General features: G+C 39.8%; 2 protein-coding genes across 5 annotated transcripts in view; one reads left to right on the forward strand and one right to left on the reverse strand.

Moving 5' to 3' along the window:
* Positions 1-17,943, forward strand: part of TEX10 (testis expressed 10) — a 49,031-nt gene that overhangs the window by 30,744 nt on the left and 344 nt on the right. For 2 of the 3 annotated variants that reach the window (XM_027964391.2, XM_060409240.1), the window contains 3 exons: positions 10,229-10,309; positions 12,052-12,233; positions 16,659-16,869. In XM_027964391.2, the coding sequence (XP_027820192.1) occupies positions 10,229-10,309; positions 12,052-12,233; positions 16,659-16,869 (474 nt within the window). The remainder of the gene's footprint in view (positions 1-10,228; positions 10,310-12,051; positions 12,234-16,658; positions 16,870-17,943) is intronic. The other variant, XM_042243193.1, reaches the window with a different exon arrangement.
* The window catches only part of INVS (inversin), a 136,021-nt gene continuing 135,362 nt past the window's right edge, over positions 17,285-17,943 (reverse strand). For both annotated transcript variants that reach the window (XM_060409238.1, XM_012120186.5), the window contains one exon: positions 17,285-17,760. In XM_060409238.1, coding sequence (XP_060265221.1) covers positions 17,729-17,760 — 32 coding nt within the window. In that variant the 3' untranslated portion in view covers positions 17,285-17,728. The remainder of the gene's footprint in view (positions 17,761-17,943) is intronic.

A 17,943-nucleotide genomic window follows, 5' to 3' on the forward strand; every position in this document is an offset into this window, starting at 1 on the left:
TAATTGCTAGGCCATAGCCTTTTCAAACAAAAAACAACATTTGTCATTGTTCTCAACAAGGTAGTCTCTAGAACCTAAATCTGTTTTATTGCTCTACCAATTGATTTTATTCAGCTGATCTATTTACTACTTCTTGCATTCTTTTCCAGAATAATCTTTACGTTCTTCCTATATCTTAGGGCTATACCTTTTGTAGACATCTAACACATTTCTCTCATGGTTTTGTTTGACTCTGATCACAATAGGTCATGCCAGGGACACTTTCTTCTCTTTATTACCTGGTGCCTAACTATGTTCATATATCGGCTTTCAAAAAATAGTGGATTTTAAACAGTGAAAACTAATGAGTTAGGTACCCAGCCTGCATATCTAATATCTGGCATTTTATCTTAATCCATACTACATGAATAGATTGGGTTTAGTATTAGTAGTTGTGAGATTGTTGCTAATGTTTTTAAACTACATCATTATGGATTGGGGAAAGCATGGTATGGGGTTGATTAGTGGGCCCCAGATTCCAGACATAGACTTGTTAAGTATCTAGTTTGATAACTTGGACAACTCCAGTAATCTTTCTCTGACAATTTTAATTTTTCAGAATCATATCTGTGTAAAGACACATGTCATGAAAATGTGATTGGTTATGTTTCTGAGTGTACATTGGCAAGGACATGTATTAAACTTCAAGGATGCTGTCTTTGAAATGTTAAGACATAAATTAGGAAAAATCTGAAAGTTTCATTGTTTTTGAAGTTAAGATTCTAGTTCTGTTTTGGATAAAATTTGTCTTTAAGTTGGCCTTTTCATATTAAATTATTTGAAATATATGTAGTTTTTGACAGCCTTAGTGTAAAAATTGATTTTTTATTATTATTTCATTTGAAAAAGTTAGTAGTCCGTGGAGTGGGTTTGCTTAGTTGTTTTATCTGCTTAGTCTGAAGTGGTTTTTTATTTAAATCGGACCTTTTTTTCTGAGTAGATTTTCTAAACGAAGTATAATTTATTTATCTACTTAACCACATTTAAGCATTTATTTATTTATATATGGCAGTACGAGGTCTTCGTTGCCGTGCACAGGCTTTCTCCAGTTGCAGCCAGTGGGGGTCACTCTCTGGGGCTGCTCTTTAGTTGTGGCATGCAGGCTTCTCACTGTGGTGGCTCCTCTTGTTGCAGAGCATGGGCTCTAGGGCTTCATTAGTTCTGGCACACAGGCTTAGCTGCCCTGTGGAATCTTCCCAGACCAGGAATTGAACCTGTGTCCTCTACATTGATGGCAGGTTCTTAACCACTGGACCACAAGGAAAGTCCCACAAAGTACAATTTAGAAGAACAGAAGGATCATAGTAAAAGTGTTCTTCCATTCCCTGTCTCCCAGCCACCCACTTCCCTTCCTTAGTTTCTAAATGTATTCTTTTGGATAACTTCTGTGTCTTCACAAATGATTATATGTATTCTTTTGGCTTCTCCTTTTACACAAATAACATACTCTGATTTGGATCTTGCAGTTTTCACTTAGTATCTTCGTGATCATTTCTTCCAAACACTGAAGAAAGAATTGTATGATCTTTCCATTAATGATGGAAATAGTAGTTGAAAGGGAAAGATCACAAAGGGAAAAGCAATCTTTGGACAGAGATATCATTTCCAAATGGAAGTGTCTTTTCCAGAGCTAGTGGAAGGTTTTACGGTTAATTTTCATTGTCATTTATAAAATTTTGAATGGTTTGAAAAGACTACTTTTTAACTAAATTCGGAAGAATAATAATAAAACATTACTCTAGTTTAAGAAATAGACCATTTTTCTTTGTTTTTGAAACCTCTCATTTTATTAACAGTTTTATGTGTATGATATTTCTGTATAAAATTAGGTAGAAAATTTTTTAAAAACTTAGTTTCCACGGTAGCGAATTGCCATGCCTGTTCTGGAATTGTGCACTGTGAGGTCAGGAATCTGAGGTATGCAAGTTTTGGTTAACACTGTAGTTGCAAAAGTGAAGATTGCCTATATATATGTATGTTGTGTATCTCTGTGTTTGTATTTTTGTTTACTTTTATTTTGAAACAGTTTCAGACTTAGAGAAAAATTACAACTGCAGTACAAATAACTTGTTTTCTTAAACTATTTGACAAAATGCCCATAGTCCATACTTCAGCATACAAGTAGACCATGTTTTATCGTACTTGCAGATTGAGTTTTTACAAACTGAAATTTTGTGGCAGTGCTGCATTGAGGATGTCTGTTATCTTTCCAATAGCATGGGTACACTTCATGTCTCCGTGTCACAGTTTGGTAATTCTTGAAATATTTCACACTTTTTCGTTGTTATTTCTTACAGTGAGCTGTGATTGGTGGTCTTTGATAATACTGTTGTAATTGTTTCGGGCTTTTTAATTAATTGTCATCATGAACCATGCCCACATGAGAGAGTGCAGTGAACTTAGTAAAATATGTGTGTTCTGACTGCCCCACCAGCCAGCCATTCCCTCTCTCTCCCCTTCTCAGGTCTCCCTATTCCCTGAGACTCAACAATATTGAAATTAGGGCAGTTAATAAATAACCCTACAGTGGCCTCTGTGAGTGTGTGTGTTAGTCGCTCAGTTGTATCCAACTCTTTGTGATCCTATGGACTGTAGCTCGCCAGGCTTCTCTATCCATGGAATTCTCCAGGTAAGAATACTGGAGTGGGTTGCCATTTCCCTCTCTGGGGGATCCTCCTGACCCAGGGATCAAACCGCAGCCTACTGCATTGCAGGCAGATTCTTTACCATCTGAGCCACCAGGTGTTCAAGTGAAAGGAAGAGTTGTGTATCTCTTACTTTAAATCAAAAGCTAGAAATGATTATTAGCTTAGTGAGGAAAGCATGTTGATAGCAAAGATAGGCTGAAAACTAGACCTCTGTGCTGTTTAGCCAAGTTGTGAATGCAAAAGAAAAGTTCTTGAAACTAAAAGTGCTATTCCATGAACAGAGGAATGATAAGAAAGTGAAACAACCTTATTGATGACATGGAAGAAGTTTGAATGATCTGGATAGAAGATCAAACTGCCACAAGATTCCCTAAAGCTAAAGCCAAATCTCAAGCAAAACCCTGATGATGATTTAGTCGCTAAGTCATGTCCGACCCTCTGCGACCCGATGGACTGTGGCCCTCCAGGCTCCTCTGTCTGTGGGATTCTCTAGGCAAGAATACTGGCAGTGGTTGCCATTTCCTTCTCCAGGGGATCTTCTGACCCAGGGATCAAACCCGGGTCTCCCACATTGTGAGCAGATTGACCAACTGAGCTACAAGGGAAGCCCTAAAACTCTAATAAGTCTCTTCAATTCTCTGAAGGCTAAAAGAGGTGAGGAAGCTGCAGAAGAGTTTGAAGGAAGCAGAGACTGTTTCATGAGGCTTAAGGGAAGAAGCCGTCTCCATGACATGAAGGTGTAAGGTGAAATAGCTGATGGGAAAGTTTCAGCAAATTATCCAGAAGATCCAGCTAAGATGATGATTGAAATGGTGGCTACACTAAATAACAGACTTTCAATATAGACAAAACAGCTTTATACTGGAAGACGATGCCATTTAGGACTCGTCTCAGCTAGAGAGAAATGAGTGCCTGGTTTCAAAGCTTCAGGGGACAGGTTGACTCTTGTTAGGGGCTGATGCAGTTGGTGACTTTTAAGTTGAAGCCAGTGCTCATTTACCATTCTGAAAATTCTAGGACCCTTAAGAATTATGCTAAGTCTACTCTGCCTGTGTCCTATAAAGGAAAAAGCCTGGATGACAGTGCACCATGGTTTACTGATTATTTTAAGCCCACTGTTGATATCTTCTGCACAGAAGAAAAGCTTCCTTTCAAAGTATTACTACTCATTGACAAAACACTGGTCATTCTGGAACCCTCATGGAGATACATAATGAGATTAATGTTTTTTTCATGCTTGCTAGCACAGCATCCATTCTGCAGTCCATGGATCAAGGAGTCATTTAGACCTTCAAGTTTTGTTATTTAAGAAATAACATTTTCTAAAGCTATAAGCTGCCATAATTAGAGATTCTTCTGACGGATCTGAGCAAAGTAAATTGGAAACTTTCTGGAAAAGAGTACACCTTGTAGATGCCATTAAGATCATTTGTGATTCATAGTGAGAGGTCAGAATATTGCTATTAACATGAGTTTAGAAGAAGTTGATTACAACCTTCATGAGGAGTTCAAGACTGCAGTGGAGGAAGTAGCTGCAGTTGTGGAAATAGCAAGAGAACCAGAATTAGAAATGGAGCTTAAAGATGTGACTGAATTGCAGATATCTCATGATAAAACTTTGAACAGATGAAGAGTTGCTTCTAATGAATGAGCAAAGAATGAGGAAATGAATCTACTCCTGGTAAAGATGTTGTAAAGATTATTGAAAGGACAACAAAGGATTCAGAATAGCACATAGACTTTGCTGATAAAGCAGTGTCATTCATTGACCCTGACATTTTTGAAGAATCAGTTCAGTTCAGTCACTCAGTCGTGTCCAACTCTTTGCGAACCCGTGGACTGCAGCACGCCAGGCCTCCATGTCAATCACCAACTCCCGGAGTTGAACTCATGTCCATTGAGTCAGTGATGCCATCCAACCATCTCATCCTCTGTCGTCCCCTTGTCCCCCCGCCTTCAGTCTTTCCCAGCACCAGGGAAATGAGTCATTTCTTCAAATGAGTCAGTTCTTCACATGAGGTGGCCAAAGTGTTGGAGTTTCAGCTTCAACATCAGTCCTTGCAGTGAACATTCAGGACTGATCTCCTTTAGGATGGACTGGTTGGATCTCCTTGCAGTCCAAGGGACTCTCAAGAGTCTTCTCCGATACCACAGTTCAAAAGCATCAATTCTTCAGTGCTCAGCTTTCTTATAGTCCAGCTCTCACATCCATACATTACTATTGGAAAAACCATAGCCTTGACTAGACCGACGTTTGTTGGCAAAGTAATGTCTCTGCTTTTACTATGCTGTCTAGGTTGGTCATAACTTTTCTTCTAAGGAGTAAGCATCATTTTTGCAGGACAGTTATTTGTAACATTTCTCTCAATTCAGGTTTATTTCCGCATGGTTAAATCAGGTTATACAGATGTGGCAGGAATATGTCACAAGTGATGCTGTGGGTTTCTGATGGCAGCTTGTCAGATGGTGCAGGGTTTTGATTTGTCCCATTAGATGTTCACTTTGCCCACTTGAGTAAGTGGTATCTGGTCACCTTCTCCACTCTATTTTTTCCCCTTTAGTAATATTTTATGATGTTTTGAAACAGTGTAAATATCATTTCTTTTGGGTCTTCTCTTTTATTCATTTATTTCTTTTTGTTAGTATGGTTTCTTGTACTTTCCAGTGGATTAAAATTCCTTACTATCTTTATTTGTGATGTTCATGTTTGCCATGGTCCTCCTGGAAGCAAACGTCTTTGTTCTTCTGACATGTCCTCAACGTTTCTCTGAGTGCTGTTGACCTTGAACAACACAGATGTGAACTGTGCAGGCCCACTTATATGCAGATTATCTCAGTAGTAAATACTACATTACTACATGGACCCATGGTTGAATCTGCAGATACGAACAACGTTAGATGTGGAGGGCCCACTATTAAGTTACGTGCAGATTTTCAACTGCACAGCGGGTCTGTGCCTCTAATCCCCTCCCCATATTGTTCAAGGGTTAGCTGTACTACTTTTATTGTATCACAGATTGTTTCAGATTCATGTTGTATTTTCCCTGTCCCAGCCCAGCAATCAGGTATTTCTTTAGGAAGCCCAGTTTTCCTTTAGGTGGAGAATGGATTTTAGGAAACAATTCTGGACTCTTAGAAGTGTGTTCATTGCTAGTTGATGTTGCTGTTCCCAGACCTTATCAGTGAACAGAAATCAGGAATTCAACACCATGGGGTTCATTCTGGTTTTTTCCTTTTCCTCTTGTACCCGCTTTTTCTGATGGTGAGAAACCCGGCTTCCATTTACTTATTTATCTACTTGGTCACTTCCTCTGTCTGTGATTGTCTCCTTTCGGTGCCACCCTTTTCCCCTGTGGGCATCTTTCTTATCCCATTTGAACTCCCAATTCTTGGGGACAGAGCACCTCTATTTGTTAACAGATAATTGACTCTGGGCCACTGAAGCTCTCCCATTGACTCTAGTGCTGATGTCTAGCTTGGCCTCACGCAGTAGCTTTAGAACTGATTCGTTCAGGAGGGGACGGAGACAGAAGGGAAAAAGGAGGGGATTGAGTGATCATTTATTATTGAATGGGCCTTTCAAATATGATTTACCTTGTATGAATGATAATATTCACTGTGCTCATTTTGAAGAAGGAAGATGGCATTGAAAATATCCTGTTTACATTGTTACCTACAGGTTTAAAAGAGAAGACAGTTGCCCTGTGAAAACTCTGGGTAGTATCACTCTGCAAGAGGTTTATAGAGACATAATGCAGATACTGTTGATTTTTGAGGATTGACAGTTCTCTTGAATTTATCTGGATGATTCCTTCTCTTCCTAGAGTCATATCCTTTCCACTAGCCTTATCTTGTCTCCCCATGGGATTTTTCTACAAACTTCATTTTGGTACTGCATTCCATTGGCTTCTGGAGTTATGTTGTGATTCTCTGACGGACTTGATGCTGTCATTCTGCTTCTTGTTTTCTTGAGATCTTGGAAAATTAAAAATACTAGAGATTTGATTCCCATCTCATTCATCTTTTTCTTCATTATAGACTGTTCTTTTACCGTTAGGGAATAAGAGGCAGCATAATTTGAACATGGTATTTCTATTTTCTGGATCATGTTTTTTTCAGTGATGTATTTTTCCACCAGATGGGAGAAAGGCTTTTGTCAGCTCTTTGTTTATATCACTGAGACCTCCATATTGTTCAGTTCAGTCCAGTCGTTCAGTCGTGTCCAACTCTTTGCCACCCCATGAATCACAGCACACCAGGCCTCCCTGTCTATCACCAACTCCTGGAGTTCACTCAGAGTCGTGTTCATCGAGTCGGTGATGCATTCCAGCCATCTCATCCTCTGTCGTCCCCTTCTCCTCCTGCCACCAGTCCCTCCCAGCATCAGAGTCTTTTCCAATGAGTCAACTTTCACATGAGGTGGCCAAAGTATTGGAGTTTCAGCTTCAGCATTAGTCCTTCCAAAGAACACCCAGGGCTGATCTCCTTCAGAATGGACTGGTTGGATCTCTTTGCAGTCCAAGGGACTCTCACGCAACACCACAGTTCAAAAGCATCAATTCTTCGGCACTCAGCTTTCTTCACAGTCCAACTCTCACATACATACATGACCACTGGAAAAACCATAGCCTTGACTAGATGGACCTTTGTTTGCAAAGTAATGTCTTTGCTTTTCAATATGCTATCTAGGTTGGTCATAGCTTTCCTTCCAAGGAGTAAGCATCTTTTAATTTCATGGCTGCAATCACCATCTGCAGTGATTTTGGAGCACAAAAAAATAAAGTCTGACACTGTTTCCACTGTTTCCCCATCTATTTCCTATGAAGTGATGGGACCAGATGCCATGATCTTTGTTTCTGAATGTTGAGCTTCAAGCCAACTTTTTCACTCTCTTTTACTTTCATCAAGAGGCTTTTTAGTTCCTCTTCACTTTCTGCCATAAGGGTGGTGTCATCTGCATATCTGAGGTTATTGATATTTCTCCCGGCTGTCTTGATTCCAGCTTGTGCTTCTTCCAGCCCAGCATTTCTCATGATGTACTCTGCATAGAAGTTAAATAAGCAGGGTGACAATACACAGCCTTGACGTACTCCTTTTCCTATTTGGAACCAGTCTGTTGTTCCATGTCCAGTTAGAACTGTTGCTTCCTGACTTGCATATAGGTTTCTCAAGAGGCAGGTCAGGTCGTCTGATATTCCATCTCTTTCAGAATTTTCCACAGTTTATTGTGATCCACACAGTCAAAGGCTTGGCATAGTCAATAAAGCAGAAATAGATGTTTTTCTGGAACTCTCTTGCTTTTGTGATGATCCAGCGGATATTGGCAATTTGATCTCTGGTTCCTCTACCTTTTCTAAAACCAGGTTGAACATCTGGAACTTCATGCTTCATGTATTGCTGAAGCCTGCCTTGGACAATTTTGAGCTCAAACTACCGCACAATTGCACTCATCTCACATGCTAGTAAAGTAATGCTCAAAATTCTCCAAGCCAGGCTTCAGCAGTACGTGAAGTGTGAACTTCAGATGTTCAAGCTGGTTTTAGAAAAAGCAGAGGAACCAGAGATCAAATTGCCAACATCCGCTGGATCATGGAAAAAGCAAGAGGGTTCCAGAAAAACATCTATTTCTGCTTTATTGACTGTGCCAAAGCCTTTGACTGTGTGGATCACAATAAACTGTGGAAAATTCTGAAAGAGATGGGAATACCAGACCACCTAACCTGCCTCTTGAGAAATCTGTATGGAGGCCAGGAAGCAACAGTTAGAACTGGACATGGAATAACAGACTGGTTCCAAATAGGAAAAGGAGTACATCAAGGCTGTATATTGTCACCCTGCTTATTTAACTTCTATGCAGAGTACATCATGAGAAATGCTGGGCTGGAAGAAACATAAGCTGGAATCAAGATAGCCAGGAGAGAAATATCAATAACCTCAGATATGCAGATGACACCACCCTCATGGCAGAAAGTGAAGAGGAACTAAAAAGCCTCCTGATGAAAGTAAAAGAGGAGAGTGAAAAAGCTGGCTTAAAGCTCAGCATTCAGAAAACGAAGATCATGGCATCGGGTCCCATCACTCCCATGGGAAATAGATGGAGAAACCGTGGAAACAGTGTCAGACTTTATTTTTTTGGGCTCCAAAATCACTGCAGATGGTGATTGCAGCCATGAAATTAAAAGATGCTTACTCCTTGGAAGAAAAGTTATGACCGACCTAGATAGCATATTCAAAAGCAGAGACATTACTTTGCCGACTAAGGTCCATCTAGTCAAGGCTATGGTTTTTCCAGTAGTCATGTATGGATGTGAGAGTTGGACTGTGAAGAAAGCTGAGTGCCGTAGAATTGATGCTTTTGAACTGTGGTGTTGGAGAAGACTCTTGAGAGTCCCTTGGACTGCAAGGAGATCCAACCAGTCCATTCTGAAGGAGATCAGCCCTGGGATTTCTTTGGAAGGGATGATGCTAAAGCTGAAACTCCAGTACTTTGGCCATCTCATGGGAAGAGTTGGCTCATTGGAAAAGACTTTGATGCCTGGAGGGATTGGGGGCAGGAGAAGAAGGGGACTACAGAGGATGAGATGGCTCGATGGCATCACTGACTCGATGAACGCGAGTCTGAGTGAACTCTGGGAGTTGGTAATGGACAGGGAGGCCTGGTGTGCTGTGATTCATGGGGTCGCAAAGAGTCGGACACAACTGAGTGACTGAACTGAACTGAACTTACTAGCGTGTGAGATGAGTGCAATTGTGCCATAGTTTGAACATTCTTTGGCATTGCCTTTCTTTGGGATTGGAATGAAAACTGACCTTTTCCAGTCCTGTGGCCACTGCTGAGTTTTCCAAATTTGCTGGCATATTGAGTGCAGCACTTTCACAGCATCACCTTTCAGGATTTGAAATAGCTCAACTGGAATTCCATCACCTCCACTAGCTTTGTTCATAGTGATGCTTTCTAAGGCCCATTTGACTTCACATTCCAGGATGTCTGGCTCTAGGTGAGTTATCACACCATTGCAATTATCTTGGTCGTGAAGATCTTTTCTGTACAATTCCTCTGTGTATTTTTGTGTATTCCCTATTGTAGCACTTATTTAATGGGAATGTAGGCTCTACCTTGGTTGATTGTAAGCTCCCCGAGGGCTGTGAGACAGACGTTTCTCATTCTTTCACTGCTATGCGTAGCGCCTAATAAGACTAGGTCAGTTTGTGTGGTAGTCACTCAGTTGTGTCCAACTCTTTGAGACCCCATATTTGGTAGCTTGTCAGAGTCTTCTGTCCATGGAATTTTCCAGGCAAGAATACCAGAGTGAGTTGCCATTTCCTTCTCCACAGTGCTCAGTAAGTATTTAATAAATGAATTATTTGGAAAATTAGCCCATATATATGAGGATTGATTGATTGATGTTTGCATCTTTAGAGTCACTTCTTGTTGAGTTTCTTTTTGATATGTAGAGCAAGTAGGTTTTAAAAAAAAACTATTGGACTTGTTTCTGACCTACAGTGTTCTGATCTGGTACTGGTTTTCTCCTTTCTGACAGACAGTTTGTCACAATTTATTGGTTGTCCCTGTCCGAAGCCAAAGCTTTGACGTCCTGCAGACTGCCATCAGTAAGCATTTGGTAAATATACTTAACATTTCTTTCTGTTACACAAAAAGCATAGAGATTCACTTGTTAAGATTTGGTTTGCCATAATCAGGGAGAGAGTGAGTGTCCAGAAATCTAAGCTTAATAATTTCATGGCCTCTGATCTGTGGTGAGAACTGAGAAATCTTGGTTTGTTTGCTGGCTGTTGCTAATTAATTCTGTAACCTTAAGGAAATCCCTCACTTTTCCCAGGACCTTACTCTCTACATATGAGCAATGAAAGACCTTAAAATGATACCTTGGGTCTTTCTGACTTGAAATGCTTTCGTGAACATGTGCTTAGTGTCATACCTAGAAATGGTGAGGTGTGGAGTAGGGCTGTCACCTCACAGGCTCAAGGCCACTGGAAACAGTGAGCTTAGCCATGAAACTTACTTGTCTTGGCCTGTGGGTGTCTCTTGTTCCCATTGGTATTGAATTCTCATTAGGTATGCCTGGGTTTTGCTTTTAACTTCCTCCAACCTTTACACTTTGATCTTTGACTTTTTAGTATAATGATATATTACAGTGCAAGGGAGAGCCCCCAAGGTTTTCTTCAAGGGACTGTCACTTGTTTGGATAATTTTATAGGCACATGCATACCCCGTTTTCTTTACTTCCCTCAAGTTGGAAGACTACCACTTTGAATTCTCAGTACTCTTTTCTTCCTGCTATTAAACTTCCAATCCACATACATTGTATCTCAAAAGATCCCCATCTTTTTTTTTTTTTTTTTTTTTAACTCACTGTTCCAAGATTAGCATTCCAGTCAGTCTTGGTCACTTTGTTCAGACAGCCTGGTAGAAAGGTTAAGACCTCAGAGGCTGCAGACTATGATTACTCAAGGGTTGCTTGCAGGAGATTTTAACTATGTATACTTACCGTTACAAGTTAGAGTCCACCTTAATGGCTGTTGATACAGTAGAGTCCAGGTGAGCCAGTGTACCAGGATGTCCCCTGTCTGGGTCTGGGGCAGTGAGGCAGTCAAGAGTAAGTATAGTATTACCTTACTCCAGTGCAGATGATTTTCTTTGGTTATGTCTGAATGACCGGTCAAATCAAAGGGCAGGGGAAGGAAAATTGTAAAATGAACTGTGGTTTGTGCATTTAATTTCCTGGGATGAGGGTGGTGCCAGATTAGCGTTTTCCGGTCTGAATACTCAGGATCATGTAAATGTGATTGTTGGTATCAAGATTTTCTTTGGATGCATGAAATAATACTTAACAATATTTCTGGCCAACAGTAGAAATTGTAACATCTAGAAAATTTAAGAGACTTTGTCTTGAAGGGGATGTGGGGGATTGGATTGATAGTATTTCTTGAGTTTAAATATTTTCAGAGTCATTTCAGGTAGCAGTTAAGTTGTCAGAGGGAAACAGGACCTTCCGATACGGTGGGTGGCATGGCATGTGTTGTGGTTATTCTCATTTCCACCAGTAGTAGGGTAGTCGTTACGTCCTCTCCGACTGTGTGACCCCATGGGCTGTAGTCTCCCAGGCTCCTGTGTCCATGGGATTCTCCAGCAAGGATATTGGAGTAGGTTGCCATTCCCTTCTCCAGGGGATCTTCCCAAACCAGGGATTAAACCTGGATCTTCCACATTGTAGGCAGATTCTTTACCATCTGAGCCACCAGTAGTGATGGGAGGTTAACTGTCCAGGTGATGGTATTTGTTTTTATTCTGGGGCGAAGGGCTGTTATGAACAGGTCATTAACCTCATATTTCTCTGCCTAGGTTGGATTGACTGTAATTCCTGACAGCACGGCTGGCTGTGTTTTGGGTGTTATCTGTAAGCTCCTGGATCATACGTGTGTACTTAGTGAAACTCTACTGCCGTTTCTGGCTTCTTGTTGCTACAGTCTGCTTTATTTTCTGCTTACTTTAGAGAAAGGAGAAGCAGAACATCTAAGAAAAAGGTAACAGTTTTGTACTCTTAACTCTTAATTTTTTTCCTACTTGTTCAACTCCCTTCAGTCAGTCAATCCATAAAAGATATTTCCAAAATCTAATTCTTTTTTAGAGTTTGTATATCCCTAGCTGCCTGCTTCTTTGTTCTTTTGTGAATCCCCTTTGTGATGTGGTATAGCAGTCTTAGTTTTTGTTTTTTCTTGTAAGCTACAAATTTGAAAAGTTAGATGGTATTATAGAGTTTCTTGGCAGCTTTCCTTAACTTTGCTATAGATCTGGCAAGAAAAAATTAAGAAGAATGGACTCATTAATACGAGCCTTTGTATTTTGTTTGGGCTTCATTAGAACTAGGTAGACTCAAATTTTAAATTCATGGGTTTAAGCAAATTGTTCTAAGATGCTGGTGTTTTTTAATTATTACTTTTGTTCCTATATAATTTTTAGACTAAAGCTTCTAGGATAGTATGGAAGATTTCACTTTCATTTCAGGTGTTCTCATGCTTATGTTCTTTTCGGTATGCTGTTTACAGTTCATTGCAAGGAGGTTATTAAACAGTCTTAAGAGATGATCACATATAAGAAAATAAAAGTCACTCTGTCACATTTTGACATTTGCCTTTTAAGTCTTTTTTTGAGCTTTTAAGTTTCATAGAAATATGTCATACATATGATTGTATAAGACATTTAAGTAGTTTAAAGAGTATAAACTGAACATCCATTTAGCTAAATTCCAGGTTTAGGAATAGAACATTGTCAGCATGTACTCTATCCATGTCCTTTCCATAGTTTAATTTCTCTTTTACACCTCCAGAGATCACTTCTGTGTTAGTCACTTTGCTGCCTTTTTATTTAAAAGTTTTATGTGCATGTATAAACAGTGAATCTTTGTTTTGCATATTTTAAGAGTTTACTATAAAAGGAATCATAGTGTATTTTTGTGACGTAATTTTCATCATCATTGTGAGAGTTACTCATGCTGATTTAAGGATGTAATTCATTTTGTTTCTCTCTACCAGCAGTCAGCAAACTTCTTTCTTTACAAAGAGTCAGATGGTGAATATTTTAGGTTTTTGTCAGAACTTGTCAGAACTACTCAGCACTCCCTGATCCTATGAAAGCAGCATCAGATGATACATAAATGAATAGGTGTGGCTGTGTTCCAATAAAATTTTATTTACAAATGCAGTCTGCAAGCAGGATTGGGTGTCGTCTGGTACCTTTGCTCTGTAGTATTCCGTTTTATGAATGTACTATAACTTACTGATTGGGATATTTCCCACAGTGTTGTGCGTATTTAAAACTTGGTAGATTTCACTGTTAATATCCTGTAAGATTTACACATAAATAAATAGATCTGATGGTACTTTTCTTACACATCATCAATCTTTAGGTCTAATAGCTCAAGAAAAACCTTTGTAAATAGCAAGGAACTTCTCAAGGTTATAGAAATTTTATAATGAGCATCCCTGTTTATGAAATAGGTATTTTGCTATTTGTCATTTCATGTCACTTGAAATATAGGCCCTTTGTGGTACACTTTTGTTTCAGAGGTCTTCTTAGTTTCTTATAGAACTTTCTGCTTTGATTGTATGTGGTTGGACTGACAAAATTAAGTGTATTTAATACATTTTGCCTGTTTAAAAATTCTGTTGTAAAAGTGTTTTGTGCTGGGTATTGGAAAGTTTGATACTATGATGACCATATGCATCTCTGGATGACATTACTTAGGCACAAGAAAGGGTTGGCAGCCTGAGCCTTAGGTACTTAAGTTTCCCCTTTTGGGCTGCTCCTACCCTCCTACACAAGGTAATTCTGAGATTACAGATAATGAGAGTACCAGTGAAACTACTGGGAACTTCATAAGTGCTAAGCAAAAAATCGGGCTCAACCAATTGAGGTATTCAAAACTGTGGCCACAGTACTCTGAAGAAACTGTTGTATTGTTTCCTGGACTCTGTTAATAAATGAAAGATCTGCTGTTCAACTGAGCCCTCTTTTCTCGTAGATAGTCTGTTCTTTTCCACGGTTTTTGACTCTTTTCTCTTTGTTCCCTTGAAAGTCAGGTTATATCCTAGTGTAGGTTTGTTATTATTTACCCTGCTTGAGACTTAACTTCTTTAATCTGAAGACAAGTTTCTTTTTTTCAGGTATGGGAAGTACCGTTTTTATTTCTATTATCTCACCTACTGTTTCTGTTCTCTCCTAAAAACTCCTAAACATAAGGAGCATCTGATTCTGTCCTCTCTTAACATCTTCCATTTTGCTAATTCTTTAACCCTTCTGTTGAGTTTTTATTTTGTCAGCTGTTGTTTTCCCTTTGATCTGTTTTGAGTTTTTACTTGGCTCTTTGTCATTCTTGCTTATTCTTCATTCATTGGTGTAAAATTTCTTGTCAGTTTGTTTTGTTCACTGTTTCTCTGGTGTGGGAATTCTCCCTTGTTTTGGGGAGAAGGTCAGGCTCTAGAAATGTCACTCATGGGGATGAAGAAACAACCTCATGTTTGGGGCTGTATAGCTTTCTCTGAATTCATCTGTTGTGAGAGTTTGTGGAGACCTCCCTGTGGGCAGTTTCACATTTGTCTTTTCCTGGCTTCCAGCTCTCTGCCCAGTTCTTAGCTCTCTGCCCAGTTCTTAGCTCCCCACCTTCTATTACTGGGGCTGAAGCCTTATCTTCCAAAGCTGTTGGCTGTTGAAAACGCGTCCTAAAATCCCACATCCAGTTTGTGCCCCTGTGTATCTATAGGAGTTCTGTCAGTTGCTGGCACCTAGAGAGTTCACCATTCTAGCTTTTGAGCTTTGCTGTATTTTTTTTTTTAAGTATATTATCCATATTTCTGTGTTTACGGGGTGGAGGATTGGTTGGTATTATCTGACAAGAATGTATCAGAAGTTTGCAGTTAGTGGAACTCCTGAAAATTATATATGAAATGACTTTCATCAGTTCCTTTAGAGTTGTTCTCTGTTGAGCTAAAATCTCAACTTCATAGGTTCTGCTTCTGTCCTTTAAATAATTTATAGTTAAGTACAGTTATTTTTGTACATAACAGCTCTTAGAAAAACCTAAGAATGACTCTTCAAATGGTATTGCTTCCATCATTTGTGGTTCCCCAGGTCATCTTCTTTTTGACCTGACAGTTTTCTTTAATTGTGGTGTGTGAAGGTGAAATTCTAAACCATTCATCCCCTCACTATACTTAATTTGGTATGATGTAGAATCTATGAGTCCTTTTAGAAGTCTTGATCCAGTTATTTGAAATTCACTCAAGTTCAAGTAGAAAATGAATATATTGGGTCATTACAGTAGTGACTTGTTTTTTTAATAAAACAAAACCCCAAAGGGTAGGAATTGTGCAGGTAGGAATTTGAAACCCAGGAAGAACCAAAGTGGCTTTCTCTAGTCTTTTCTAGATTGTATAGTTACCATCTCTGTGCCTTTGCCTCATCATTAACTGTGTCTTTCAGTCTGACTTTCTCTTCTTGCACACCGCTGTCCTGACCTGGCTGTGCATGAGTCCACAGGCTGAATAAAGTTTCCAATAAGAGGATTTGGTTGCCTTAGGATGGATTCAGTATCCACCTTTGATGCAGTGGCTGGATGTGGACTTGGGAGGGAGGTCAGATGGTGAAAGGTTTGCTGCTTCTATGTCTAGAGGTAGTCAGGTTTTCTTAGAAAGTCTTGGGACTGGGTCAGTTATGCACTCTTCAAACCGTAACAGACTAAGATCAGAGCCTTTAGCCTCCAGTGGACTTTTCCTCCATTTAATTGACGCTTTTCTAGACTGTGGTTAGACCATTTACCGCTCTCATAAAACATTTCTGTTCCTGTTCTATAAAGTTACCAAAAGAATGATGCTCACTGAAATTTGGATTTACTGTCTCTGGTCCATGACAGTGGCCTGACTGGCTACTTTCTCAGATGCCTTTTGGTTCCTTGAGAGCACATATTTCTCTGCAAATTTGCCCTGTTCTAACACATTGAAGAAGCTCAGAATCCAGGTCAGAGGCTTAGAGTTTCATGAGGTTCTTTTCTTATTCTTTTACCAGTGGGATATTCTTTCCCCTTTTACCTTTGGTATTGTACAACAGTTGAATAATGTTCACTGGTAGAGAATAATATGTATGTACAGGTCTTTCTATTCTCTGGTGAATTTTCTGTTAAATATGATCACTAGGGCTTCAAGAATGTCTTGCCCAGGAAAATGCTGCTTGCTAGGCTTTCTGAAACCCCTAAAATAGGGGCACGCAGCTAATTCATCACTGCATTTGCTTACTTAGCTCTCAATGAAACTCGGTTCTTACTAGTTTTGGTTTGTGGGGTTTTATCAGAAAACACTTTGTTTCTCATTAAAAGGACATTTTTCAGTCTTGGGAAGTATGGAAAGGGCCCCTCTCCTCTATGTGTCCATTCACTGACATGTTTCTTTGTTTTGCAGGGACAAGCTCTGGGGGGTCTGTGTCTCCGTCCTGGCCCTCTTGCCTCGAGTCCTCAGGTTGATGCTGCAGAGCCTGCGGGTGAACAGAGCTGGGCCTGAGGAGCTGCCTGTAGTGGGCCAGCTGCTCCGCCTATTGCTGCAGCATGCACCCCTCAGGACCCACATGTTGACCAACGCCATCTTGGTGCAGCAGATCATCAAGAATATCACAGTAAGAAGCACGAACAGGGCCACCCTACTGCTTGTACTAGATTCATGGGCACGGAGGTGGTTGTGGGAGGCCAGGGTTCCTGCACCTTGACAGACTCCTGGGATTAAGCCCAGTGTGGTGGTTTCTTAAGACTTCCCCTGGTGTCTGGTAACTGTCACTGATTCCAGAATCAGTACTAAAAGCCTTAAAATATTCGAACTAAATTAAGGTGGCAGGCAGCTTAGCTGGAAAAGGTACAGGCATCAGAGTCAGTCCTGCCTGGATTGTGATAGAGTCTGTTGATTGACTATGGTGATTTGGCAAGTTTTCTTTTTTTAAAAAAAACCTATCTGAGCTTGTTTTCCTAGCTGTAGAAATGGAAATAGTAGCAACTTTGTTGGGTTTTGTTAACCAAAATGAAATCATCCAAGTAAAGTTTATACTGTAACTGCCATTTATTAAATACCCAACAAATGTTAGCTGTCATTAAGGAAATTTAGCAGGAATAAACTGCAGACCTATTTCTGGTCACTTAGGTCACTGGAGAGGGGGAAGAAGCTGGAAGTTGTAGGCTTTAGCTTTTTCTAATGGTTGATTCTGTGTTCACCTGGGGCAGGCAGCTCTGTTTAAGGATTCATTTGGGTGTTTTGGTTTGAGAGTTGAAATGAGGTTTTTTCGATTGGAGGAAGTCATTAATTGGTATATATAATAATACTTCAGAGTCATAGAGCTTATACATGCATAAACATAGGATGCATTCTGAATCTCTTCAGTAATGGAAGACGAAGCAGAATTCAGAAATAGAAGAAGAAGTCAATAATTTGGAGAATCAGCCCATCTGTATAAGAATGACAAATTGAGTCCTGTAGAATTATTATTCTCAGTTGATGTTAATGCAGAGATCATGAGATTCTAGAATGCAAAAGGGCAGAAATACAGAGTAAGGGGTGGTTAATGGTGCAATTTCATTAGTGCCTAGCAGAGGTAGGAGGGAAGAGACGCAACAAGAAACTGGTAGCACTTGTGCTTGAGGATGAAACTAGTAGTTTTAACTCCCTGTGGTAATTCCCCAGTAGTAGGTTCCCTTTTCACTGA

This window comes from Ovis aries, chromosome 2, assembly GCF_016772045.2.
Source record: "Ovis aries strain OAR_USU_Benz2616 breed Rambouillet chromosome 2, ARS-UI_Ramb_v3.0, whole genome shotgun sequence".
Lineage (NCBI taxonomy): Eukaryota > Metazoa > Chordata > Mammalia > Artiodactyla > Bovidae > Ovis > Ovis aries.